A 12,939-nucleotide genomic window follows, 5' to 3' on the forward strand; every position below is an offset into this window, starting at 1 on the left:
ACTTGACTAATTTTTGTGGTTAATGGGAATTTTTTTTTCTAAGAAAAAAACCCCAAATAAGAAATCTGTGTATGATTTATTTTAATTTCTGGCACTAATAACATGATGTCTTTTTATCATTCATCTTCATGTCTGTAGAGATTAAACCCTATATTAAGCATGTAAGACTTGGAACTGTTGTTAAAGGGAAAGTTATATAATAGTATAAAATGATTTGGCTATTCAGTATATTCACAATGTGTTCCTCTGTGTTGGTAAGCAAAAATGGGCTCCTTAGCACTTAGTTCAACAAGTGCCCTTGAATAGTTTGGCTTTTGTTCCCTTTGAGTAATTCATTGAGCCTTACTAGAAGCTAAGACCCAGGGCCAAACCCGTATTAGGTGTAAAACCTTAGTGGGTGTGGATTGGCAACTAAGGTGGGGCCCAAGGTGGGGCTCACTCCAGGGAGGGCCTAGTTTACATGTCTGGGAGAGCAGAGGCTTTTTAGACCACGTGGGTCCGCCTCTTTGTGACTATTCTAGGTCACATGGGTGAGTCAAATGTGTGACTCACCCCTGATGCTGAAAAAGATATAAAAACCAGGGGTTGGCTGTCTGTTCCTTGGAGCTCTCTTACCCTTAGCAGTGGTGGCCTGTGACTCTGGGCCAGCCCTTGTTCTGAGCTCCCGGGCTGAACCTAGATGTTGGTAACTATGAATCTGTATTTGGTCTGTCTGTTAATGCTTGTAATTTGCTCTGAAGTTCAGTCTGCTGGTCTCTTCCCCTGAGCTAACTGAATGATATTTGTAACTGGTGAATTAAAGTAAGCTTGTCAACCCCTTCACTTTGCTTTCCTTAGTTAAGCAGATCAAAAGAACCTGTGCTGTTGGCAGCTTTCTGGGTGCTGGCTGTGGGTGGATCTTACACTCCCACAGAAGCTGCTAGCCGGATTGTTGAAACATCCTCCTTGTTACAAGTACATGTTATGTTGCACTTATGTGTGATGCCTGAAAAGAAAATAGTTTTAGAAGGAAATGTTCCAGTTTACAAATTGACACTGTTAACTTTTCAAGTAACTGAAGCTAATTTAAGTCCTGAGAATTTTTAAATTTTTTACTGTTTTTGGGTGGAATTCATTTTAAAATGTTAAAATGAACAGAAGCAGTGTTTATTTAAACGTAGTTAATGTAATTATAAAAGAAAGTAATTCTAAATAATTTTGGAAATTATTTAATGAAGCACCAACTATAAGAAGTCATTATAGAACTTTAGAGTTGCCTTCGATCATATAGATAGATAATAAAGATGGGTTGTTCAGCTCTAGCCGATTAACAGCAGGGCCACACCCTGGATGCTAAGTTTACTCCAAGCTTTACCAGTTTTTAAGATTTCAAATTCTCAAATTGATCCTGGCTAACTGCAGTATCTTACTGTACCCCCTACCTCAACCTCCGTACTGTATCCTCACTCCAGCTGACCCTATTTGCCCTCATCACAATTTCTATTTTCTTTAACCCCGAACAGTCTGGCTTCCCGCCTTATGGTTCCACTGAAATTGCTCTTTCCAAAGTTACCAGTGATTTCCTAGTTGCCAAATCCAGTGGCCTTTTCTTAATCCTCATTCTCCTTGAGGTCTCTGCAGCCTTTGACACTATTAATCACTCTCCTCCATAACACTGTCTTATCCCTAGGTTTTCAGGATACCATTCCTTCCTAGTTCTTATCTTGCCTTACCTATCCAACCCCAACTTCTTTGTCTCCTTTGTTGGATCCTTGTCCATATCTCATCCTCTGACCATGGGTATCTCTCAGAAGTCTGTCCTGGGTCCTCTTCTCTACTCCCTCTATGCTATTTTACTTGGTGATCTCATCAGCGCCCCTGGATTTAATTACCATTTTTTACTGATGATTTTCAGATCTGCCTTTCTTGCCCCATTCTCTCTACTGACCTCCAAATTTGGATCTTCAGCTGTGTTTCAGATATCTTGAACTGGATGTCCAGCAAACTTCTTAAAACTCAACATGTCCAAAAAAGCCTCCAAAACAGCCCTCATCTCTACCCCACTGCCTAGCCTCTGCCTACCTCCATCTCCAAGTCACTCAGGCACACAACCCAGGAGTTATCCTGGGTTCCTCAATATCTCTCCCTCCCGAGCTGCCACCCCCCCCCCCCATCCAAGCTGTTGTAAAGGTCTATCGAATTCACCTTTGCAAAATCTCTTGAATATGTTCCCTTCTCTCTGTGACACTGCCACCACTCTAATGCAGGCCCACATCACCTCACATCTTGACTGCCACAGTAGCTGCTGGTGGGATCTGCCTGCCTCAAGTCTCTCCCCATTCCGTTCCACCCCTCCATTCAACCACTAAAGTGATTTTCGTAAAACACAAGTCTGACCATGTCAACTCTCTACTACTCAGTAAACTCAATGCTTTTGTATTGCCTCCAGGAGCAAATACAAAATACTCTGTTTGACATTAAAAGCTCTTCCTTCCCTAGCCCCCTTTTACCTTTCCAGTCTTCTTACACCCCAACACATATTCTTTGATCCAGTGACACTGGCCCCTTGGCTGTTCCATAAGCAAGACACTGTCTCTGAGCTCCAGGCTTTTCCTTAACCATCTTAATTCTAGTATTTTCTCTCTTTTAGTTATTTCCTATTAATCCTTTAGATAGCTTGCTAAAAGCAAGCACATCGTCTCCTTTATTAGATTGTGAGCTCCTTTGAGGGCAGAGAGTATCTTTTGCTTGTTTTTGTATCCCCCAGCTCTTAGCACAGTGCCTAGCACCTGACAAGCACTTAATAAATGTTTATTGAGTGAATGAATGATCCTTCCAGTTTTTCATTTAGCCTTCTGGTTTTACTTGGAGGTAAGATACCCAATTGAGTGTTTATGGTATTCCCTTCTCAGGTCAAATCCGATGAGAGCAAGATTCACTCATTCCCCCTCACCTGCCCCCTCTTCCCTTCCTAGAGAACCGCTTTTTCTCGCTACTTTTATGTGAGATAATTTACCCCATTCTATCTCTCCCTTTCTCCCTCTCTCAGTATATTCCTGTCTCCTCCCTTAATTGGATTTTATTTTTTTAGATATCATCCCTTCATATTCAACTCACCCTGTGCCCTCTGTCTATATATATATATGCGTATTCTATAATAATTATGATTCTATAATATATGCATATTCCCTTCAACTACCCTAATACTGAGGTCTCATGAATCATACACATCATCTTTCCAAGTAGGAATGTAAACAAAACAGTTCAACTTTAGTTAAGTCCCTTGGGATTTCTCTTTCTCATTTATCTTTTCATGCTTCTCTTGATTCTTGTGTTCGAAAGTCAAATTTTCTATTTAGCTCTGGTCTTTTCACTGAGAAAGCTTGAAAGTCCTCTATTTTATTGAAAGTCCATATTTTGCCGTGGAGCATGATACTCAGTTTTGCTGGGTAGGTGATTTCTTGGTTTTAATCCTAGCTCCATTGACCTCTGGAATATTGTATTCCAAGCCCTTCGATCCCTTAATGTAGAAGCTGCTAGATCTTGTGTTATCCTGATTGGGTTTCCACAATACTCAAATTGTTTCTTTCTGGCTGCTTGCAGTATTTTCTCCTTGACCTGGGAGCTCTGGAATTTGGCAACAACACTCCTAGGAGTTTTCTTTTGGGGATCTTTTTAAGGAGGCGATTGGTGGATTCTTTCAATTTCTGTTTTACCTTCTGGCTCTAGAATATCAGGGCAGTTCTCCTTGATAATTTCTTGAAAGATGATATCTAGGCTCTTTTTTTGATCATGGCTTTCAGGTAGTCCAATAATTTTTAAATGATCTCTCCTGGATCTATTTTCCGGGTCAGTGGTTTTTCCAATGAGATATTTCTCGTTGTCTTTCACTTTTTCATTCCTTTGGTTTTGTTTTATAATATCTTGATTGCTCATAAAGTCACTAGCTTCCACTTGCTCCAATCTAATTTTTAAGGTAGTATTTTCTTCAGTGGTCTTTCGGACTTCCTTTTCCATTTGGCTAATTCTGCCTTTCAAGGCATTCTTCTCCTCATTGGCTTTTTGGAGCTCTTTTGCCATTTGAGTTAATCTATTTTTTAAGGTGTTGTTTTCTTCAGTATTTTCTTTAGTATTTTTTTGGTTCTCCTTTAGCAGGTCATTGACTTGTTTTTCATGGTTTTCTCGCATCCTTCTCATTTCTCTTCCCAATTTTTCCTCTACTTCTCTAACTTGTTTTTCCAAATCCTTTTTGAGCTCTTCCATGGCCTGAGACCAGTTCATGTTTTTCTTGAAGGCTTTTGTTGTAGGCTCTTTGACTTTGTTGACTTCTTCTGGCTATATGTTTCGGTCTTCTTTGTCACCAAAGAAAGATTGCAAAGTCTGAGACTGAATCTGAGTCCGTTTTTGCTGTCTGGCCATGTTCCCAGCCAACTTACTTGACTCTTGAGTTTTTTGTCAGGGTATGACTGCTTGTGGAGTAAAGAGTACTTTGTTCCAACCTTGAGGGGATGTGCTGTTGTTTTCAGAGCCATTTCTACATAGCTACCTCTGCCATACCAGCACTCCTCCTTCCCCAAGAACCACCAACCTGGACCTGACTCAGATCTTAAGCTGTCTCTGCACTCCTGCTCTGATCTGCCACTTAATTCCTCCCACCAGGTGGGCCTGGGTCCGGAAGCAACTGCAGCTGTAGTTCTGTAGCTGCACCACCTCCACTGCCCTTAGGGAGGTGGCCGAACTGTGAACTACTTCCGCTCTGTCCCCTCAGCTTTTCCCACTAACCTTCTCTGTTGTCTTTGGTGTTAATGGGTTGAGAAGTCTGGTAACTGCCGCAGCTCACTGATTCAGGGCACTAGGGCCTGTTCTGCCCAGCTCCTGGTCTCTGGGCTCCAGTCCCCTCTGCTCCCAGCTCCATTCGCCATAGACCTCACCCAACAACCATCCAGGTTGTCCTGGGCTGGAGCCCTGCCTCCCTCTGCTATTTTGTGGGTTCTGCAGTTCTAGAATTTGTTCAGAGACATTTTTAATAGGTTTTTGGAGGGACCTGGCAGGGAGCTCACGCAAGTCCCTGCTTTCCGGCCGCCATCTTGGCTCCGCCCCCACATCAAGGATTTTTAACAGTCTTTTCACACACCAAATCTACCTTGCCTATCCCTGGATGATCCTAACCATCTGCAGCTTGGGCTCCTTGGTTGCCAGGTGTTATTAAAGAAAATCATCAATGTCCTGATTGTATCTCTTAACACCGTTGTGGGGGAGGGGGGCGCGTGTATTAACTATCTTAAAATATACCAAGGGTGCTTATATGCAAGAGGCATTAATGACTTGAATATTTGACCTCAAAGGGCAGGTGTGCAGAGGTTATAGAGAAGTAGTTTTGTATCTACGGTGGAGAGGGCCTTCCTAATGATTGGAATTATCTAAAATTGGAAGGAACTGGCTTGAGACAGGATGGGCTTCCCCTTCATTGGGATTCTCTGAGGAGAAGATGAAAGACTGCTTGTTGTCTACTTGATAGAGAGGGCATCTGCTCCGAGATATAGGTTGGACTTCACCCCTGAGGTCCCTTTTATCTTTGAGTTGCTCTGATTCTACTTCAATTGCTACTGATCTCGTATGTCCTCTTTTCCCAGTGCAATCATACTAAGTTAGGACCTTATTATCTATATTTGTAATTTATTTTCTGTTCATATAATATGCAGACTAAAGCTGTTTGCAGAACTAGGTCTTCTGAATCACAATACAGTGCTCATTCTGCTTCCTGAACTATTATAATACCCACCAAACTGGTTTGTCTACCTCTAGTCTTTCCTCCAAATCTAATCTGTCCTGTATACAACACTGATCCTGTCATTTTCCTTATATAACACCTACTATCCAGCCTTCTTACACTTGTCCTTTTTAAAGTACTCACCCTTAATCCAAACCGACCCATAACTGTTTTAACAAACATATCATATACATATATCTGTTTTGTTTTGTTATGTTTTTCATTTCCCTTAACTAAATTCTAGCTTGTTGAGGGCAAGGACAATTTCTTTACTGACTTTTGTATTTCCCTTAGCAGCCCAGTACATTATTGTTCCATCATGAAAAGTCACTTGCAAAGTACCATGAAAATATGATGAGTTTTCCTTGCTTCATTTTTAGTCACCTACAAAAGCTGTGTATAATGCTAGACATTGGAACCATCCGGAATCAGAGGAACTCCCCGCCCCACCAGTATTGAAAACTCAGAGTGTCGCAGTAAGTAGTCTGTATTTCTTAATCTTTGTATTCATCTTAAATAGTGGCAGGGTTGCCTCAAGTTATATCAGTGTTGTGTGAGAAATAAAACAGTGGAAGTCAGATTTTAAAACAAATTTAGAAAGCTATAATACAATTCATCGAAGTCTGAAAAAATGTGGATGTAATCACAGGAAACATCTAAGAATTAATGACTACTTTTATCTTGATTTAGTACCATCTTAAATGATGTTTGTAATCTGAAGTTTCTAATGAATTAACAATTCATTTGAATTTATTGTACATGTTTACATTTAACCTCCACCATTATCGATTCCATTGAATTCTTCTGACATTGTGGGAATATTGGATAAGGGTATTATGGGAAAAGCCCTTGGAGATTCTGAATGCTCTCCAAATTGGACAGCTTTTATTTGTAATACCATGAGTAGTATTGAAGGCAAACCCTTTCAGATATGAAATGTTATTCTATTATAGCATCAACAATTAAATAATTTAAATTTTGAGGCATTTTTTCTACTTACTGGAGTTTTGTATTAATTTTGTTATAATACTGTCTTCTACATGGTAAATTATGCCTCCTACATCTCAGTAATAGTGGCCTAATTCCAAACTTTTTTTTTTTTTAAGTTGAAGCCTTCTATTTGCAAAGGACTATGTTGATGATTATTTTGTTCAGGAAGAATAATTCATGTGTTCCTTATACACAAATTAATATTTCCACATTTGTAGGAAGATTCTAGCTATTCAGAACTCTTGAAATATGCATTATTCTTCATAGTTGCCATTTCTGGCTGAGGGTTTTTTTTTTTCAATAGGTTTTATCTTTTCCCCTTTCTTTCAGCTTTCACTTCTTGATACAGTTGATATGGCTTTCTGTAGCAACTCCTTTTTATCCCTTCTAATTTGCTACTTCTGATCTCTTACGGGCTTGGAAATCAAATAACCAAAATCATTAAAGTTCTGTATAAGACTAAATAGGTTCTGAGTTTAAGGGCCGTTTATTAGTAAAGTGCATGAGCTTTACATAGTGCATGGACTTCATAACATCTGTTTTAGCTGCTCAGAGGCCTTTTTTGCTTTCTGTTTCTCTGCTGTGTTCCAGATGGGTGAGATTGCCGGATAACTAAGTTCCGGATAAGTGTGGTGTTACTCTATATGTATGTACATGCTTAGAACAGCTAATTTAATACCTTTTTATTAATAGGTGAGGCTTTCTTCAAAGGAGGCAATTCAGAGAGATGATGGAGTTTTTAAGGCTCCTGCACCACCACCCAAAGTAATAAAAACTGTGACGATACCTACTCAACCCTACCAAGAAATAGTAACTGCATTGAAATGTAGGAAAGAAGACAAAGAAGTAAGCAGATGTGTATAATTTTATTTTAGATGAGGGATTTTTGGATATAGATATTCATTGGCCTTATTTTTATCACAAATACTGATTTGGTACCCTGAATAGAAGCAATCATGAAACATGTAACAAAAATAAACTTGTCCTTCATTCTTCAGTATTTTGTAAAATATTTGTTTTCTGTTTTTGAAGTATATTATAAACCAATTTATAAAGAATTCTCAAAGTAATATGTTAACGCAAAAAAATTTTAAATCCTATGTTTGTGTTTTTATAAAATTCCTGTTTTGTGGTTGCAAAAGAGACCAACACCACTGAATTATTTTCTGTTTTCTTCCAGTTATACACTGTTGTTCAGCATGTGAAGCACTTCAACGATGTGGTGGAATTTGGTGAAAATCAGGAGTTCACTGATGATATTGAGTATTTGTTAAGTGGCTTAAAGAGCACACAGCCTCTAAACACACGTTGCCTTAGGTAAGATTTTTATTTTCAGATTACTAGCTTATGTATCACATTATATATGTGACAAGTATTCTAGAGAAGTATTCTACTTCAATAGGACTGTATGGATTAAGGATAATAATTAGGGATAATTTTCAGTTATAGAGCTACAGGCTTCTGATCAATTGATTTATAAGGGTAAGTTAAGATAAAAATACACTGCTTCCAGTTTATCTCTACAACTAATTAACTGATTTTGGTCACACTGAGAGAAAGGCGGGGAAAGAATGCTGAATTTTCTCCTCTCTAAAACCTTCAAACTCTAAAATTCTATAATTCTGTTTCAGCACTAGAGCGCTGACAGATTGTTGGTAATCTGGATTTTTATTTACAGAATGTGCTCTGATGATAGCAAGTAGCCTGCTAAATTAAGTTAAATTGATGGGGCAAGAGATAACTCTTCAAATCTGGTCTCTAACACTACTTGATAGGGGACTATGAGCAAATAATTTAACCTGAGCCTCAATTTCTTCATCTGTAAGATAGGAATAATACCTATGTTAACTACCTTCACAGTGTTGATATGAAGATAAAATGAGATGAATAAAATGTGCTATATAAATAACTTTAAAGTGTTAAAAAATTGTCAGACATAAATTTTCAAAGCAGAACTAATGAATTTGTTTCGGTGTAGCTTAAAAGTAAAATGGATTGCAATTCACAGACAAACGACTGCTATCAGATTAGGTGGAACATCCTTCGCTGTGGTGGTAAAAAGCACAACATATGCAATATATATTGGAATATTGCCCAAATAACCTAATGATGTACATTTTAAAATTTGCAATCCATTAATTTAAAACATTTGCACTAATTATTCCAACATTTTGTGGAGGGGAGGTGTAATGGGATATCTGACTTTTTCTTTACTAGCAATGAATTAAATATACAAAGTCCAATTTAGGCTTGTTCTAAGTATAAAACTTTTAGTGATTAGAGCAGTCTCAAAGTGAAATAGTACTATTCCTTAGAAGTAGTTAGTTCCCTCTCATTGGAGCTGTTGCAGCAGAGAAGTGGCGGTACTTGCTGGGGCTGAGGTAAAGGGAGTTGTTGATCAGGTTCTGCTTGTTTGGACCTAAATGGCCTTGGAGATTCTTTGATTTTATATTCTTCTACCTCAGCAGTTTTACCTCTTAACTTACCAGTGGCAGATTAAAAGGCACCCAGCCCACTGGTCTGTGTAACCAACTACACAGCTCTACTCTAACCGTGCATATTGGTTCTGGGGTCCTGCTAGAAACATACATAGAGTACACCTCACATTAGGTCCTGGAATTGCGGAGGAAAAGAAACCAGCCTTATTTAAGGGCCTCATTTAACTTTCGGGCAAAGTCAGGGTGATTGGCTACTGGAGAAATTTTGGCGTTGTTGATACAAGGCCAGGATTGGACTATAGGAAAGCTGTAGCTAGTAAGTTTAGAGAATAATTAAAGCAAATTGCAATCATCTTGTCTCATCAAACATTTTATTATTACTTATGTTTTTCTTCCACCTGAATACAAGTATATTTTTAACTGAACAATATAAATTAGCAAAGATGTAATATGCACATAGTGAGTGCTTAATAAATGGTTTATGTAGTGTGAAGAGACCATGCTGCCTCTTGTTATCTCTTTCTCCCCCCATAAAAATGCAACTTCTTGATGGACATTTTGGAAAAGAGTAAGTTCCGAAAGTTACAAAGGGAGGGAGATGGTAGTCGTGGACCACACCCTAGCCCATTCTTCATAAGGCCTTCCTTCCTCCAAGCCAAACACCATATCTTCTGACATGACACCGCTATTCCTCGAGGGATTGACTTCTGAGTTAGCCTTCTTTCCCTAGTTTTCCCAGGACAATCAGCTTTCTGAGCATAATGTTCTTTAATTTGGTTATAATTGGTAAAGCCGTTGCTTAGCTGTAGTGACTTTAAGCACGTATGATCAGATCATAGAATTGGCCTTGGAAAGAGACCTCTTGGGAGTAGATTGGAGCATCCAAAATATATTTGGTGTTCATTCACATAGAAGCAATGTGGTGCAGTGAAAAAATATTGCTGGGTTTGAAACGAGAGTCCCTGGGTCAAGTCGCTGCTTTGCCAATTATTTATTATCTTTGTGGCATTTGGCAAGTCACTTAAGCCCCCATCCTCAGTCAAATGAGAGCATTAGACTAGATAACTAGATAACTAGCTCTAAATTTATGAAACTAAGGGAAAGGTTGAGGTCAAGATTTTATGGGTAGATATATGATGTTCACAGGTTGGAAATGTCATGAAAACCAAGGAGATTGTGGGCCTGGGTTATATTTAACACCTTGCCAATGCATCATTGCGTATATTTGTGGGGAATATTTGTATTGTAACACAACACACTTTACGTATTTGTTGTCATCTTAAAATAACAGGAGTGAATCTTAAACCATGTATGGCCCAAAGGAATGTATGTCTTTTCTATATTTGTTTATATGTATTGTTCATTGCAGCAGTTTATACTTAGCATGTGTCCAATAAATATTTTTATAAAGACTTGCATTTTGTGCATTCAACGTGTGTATTTTGTTTAATTTTTACTAAATCAAAAGTTAAGTATTATTTGCTAAACATGGCTTATTTTCTTATAGCGTTATTAGCTTGGCCACTAAATGCGCCATGCCAGGTTTCCGAATGCACCTGAGAGCACATGGGATGGTAGCCATGGTTTTTAAAACACTGGATGATTCACAGCACCACCAGGTATTTTGATTTTCTGGGATCTGACATCTTTAAGGTTTTTTGTTTCTTAATTTGTTTTTAACAAGCATTCATTTTTAAATTTTCATTTCCAAATTCTTGGCCTCCTTTTGTAGTTTCTCATAATAACATTTATTTCTTGAAATTATATTTACTATAATTATCTGATATTGAAAATACTGAATTTGATACTTCTAGAAGATTTCACTTAATCTGTTTTTAAAAAAATTCTTCTAGTAGTGAAAATCTTTTCTGCCCTGAGTATATTTTCCATTTCTCCTTTGTTTTCCTAAGCTGTGTTTAACATTTAATGCTAATTCTGTAAGCCCTACTTCTCATGATTAGTAACCCCTATCATGATTGAGAAACCCCTATCTCCTAATGCAGTTAGATGCTACTAGTATAGAGAGATATTGATGTGGAAAGTAGTCTTAGTGACTGAATGTGTCCCATATGCTTTTTTTGTGTCTGGCTGTGGGGAAAAGAGAATTGCCAAATGCAAATAGGGAATGGGGATACATTAATAGGCCTAGACAAAGGTGTGCATATAAGTAGTAATAGAATTCTCCTGGCTACATATGAAATGGTAGCCTTTATTGTATATGGAGCCATATTATATATCAAGCCTACCGGCCTGGTGTTTCATTGTGTTGTAGAGTTGACAACATTGGTATGGTTAAATTTGTGTTAACATGTTAAAATTTTCTATTTGATTTTAACTAGAGAACTCATTTTGTTGTTGTCATCTTGCTAGAATGTACTGGTATACTTTACTACCATAGTAATAGTTTAGTAGTAGCTAATTAAATCTGTCTTTTACTTAGACTCTTTCAAGTGTATCACAGTTATTACCCTGTAGTTTTTGCTATATGGTATTTGAGTTACAAAAGATAAGACTATATACTGACCCTACAACATAACTTGGAAGCTCATTTTTATAATAACCGCCAATTTTTTAGCTTGATTACTGACTCCCTTGCCTAAAAATGTAGTACAGGTTTAAAAAAAAATTAGGAATTGAATTTTGGTTAATTTAGTTGTCCTGCCTGAGGTGGTTACTTTGTTCAAGAGTTATACTGAGTACTTTGAAAAATTTGATTAAAGACCAAAATAATGCAGATAAGATAAAGAGATAATGAGGCATACATAAGTAGAGTGCTATATTCATAAGACAAAATTAGGGGATAAAGGGGCATAGCATAGTAAGTGGTTAGAGGGGCGGGTTTGCAATCAGAAACTTAAATTTGAATCTCATCTCTGCATTAGCTGTGTGACCATGTTCAAGTCACATAACCTAATCTGTAAAATGCAAACCTTAAAACTATATGATTTTTTTTTCTTTTAGAAGTTTCTTCATTTCAGTTGTTTTTAGAACGTGGTGTAGTACACAGGTGTCAGGCTCAAAACAATATATTAACATTATTTGCATTCTATTGTATTTCTACTTATTTTGTTAAATATTCACCAATCACATTTTAATCTGATTGGAGCCTACTGTGGAGCTGCACTATACCTCTGGTGTAGTGAAAAGAATGCTAGATTTAGAGCTTGGAAGACCTAAGTTCAGGTCTTCTGTCCTGTCACTGGTTACCTAGAGGATCTCAATCATTTCCTCTCTCTAACCATCATTTTTCTCATCTGTAAAATAGTGGTGTTAATACTTGGAACTGCTTCCTATGAAACATTAGTTTTGTGATCCATTATTGTTTTAAGTCTGATTTATAGAATGGGTGAGGGGAAAAGTAAAGGTGTAACTTAGATGTAAGGTAGATGCTATATTTTATAGTCTTAGACTTGAATAAGTGGAAGTGGTGATATATGAAAATAATTTTGGATCTGGAATCAGGTCCTGTGTTCAAATCTCAGGTCTAGGACAAGGCACTTCTTCCTGGGCCTCAGTTTCCTCAGCTATGAAGAATGTGGTGGTTGATCTTTGTAGCCTGCGCTAGGTCTGAATTCTCTTACCTAAGTAGTGTAGGAGGAAATCATATCAGTTAGGAGAAAAGTAGCCCGGAGGTGGTGGGGGGTGGTGGTGGTGGTATGACAACATATTCTAAATGAGTTATGTCAGGGCAAACGTATGTTATAAAAGTTTACTGTTGTGGTCAATTGATAAATTTCAATTGAGTAACCATTTTTTATAATT

General features: G+C 37.8%; 1 protein-coding gene across 3 annotated transcripts in view; it reads left to right on the forward strand.

Moving 5' to 3' along the window:
• WAPL (WAPL cohesin release factor) overlaps positions 1–12,939 on the forward strand; it is a 110,445-nt gene that overhangs the window by 64,762 nt on the left and 32,744 nt on the right. For all 3 annotated transcript variants that reach the window (XM_036734632.1, XM_036734631.1, XM_036734634.1), the window contains 4 exons: positions 6,130–6,225; positions 7,433–7,585; positions 7,920–8,056; positions 10,685–10,796. In XM_036734632.1, coding sequence (XP_036590527.1) covers positions 6,130–6,225; positions 7,433–7,585; positions 7,920–8,056; positions 10,685–10,796 — 498 coding nt within the window. The remainder of the gene's footprint in view (positions 1–6,129; positions 6,226–7,432; positions 7,586–7,919; positions 8,057–10,684; positions 10,797–12,939) is intronic.

The sequence above is a fragment of the Trichosurus vulpecula genome, chromosome 8, assembly GCF_011100635.1.
Source record: "Trichosurus vulpecula isolate mTriVul1 chromosome 8, mTriVul1.pri, whole genome shotgun sequence".
NCBI classification, from domain to species: Eukaryota; Metazoa; Chordata; class Mammalia; order Diprotodontia; family Phalangeridae; genus Trichosurus; species Trichosurus vulpecula.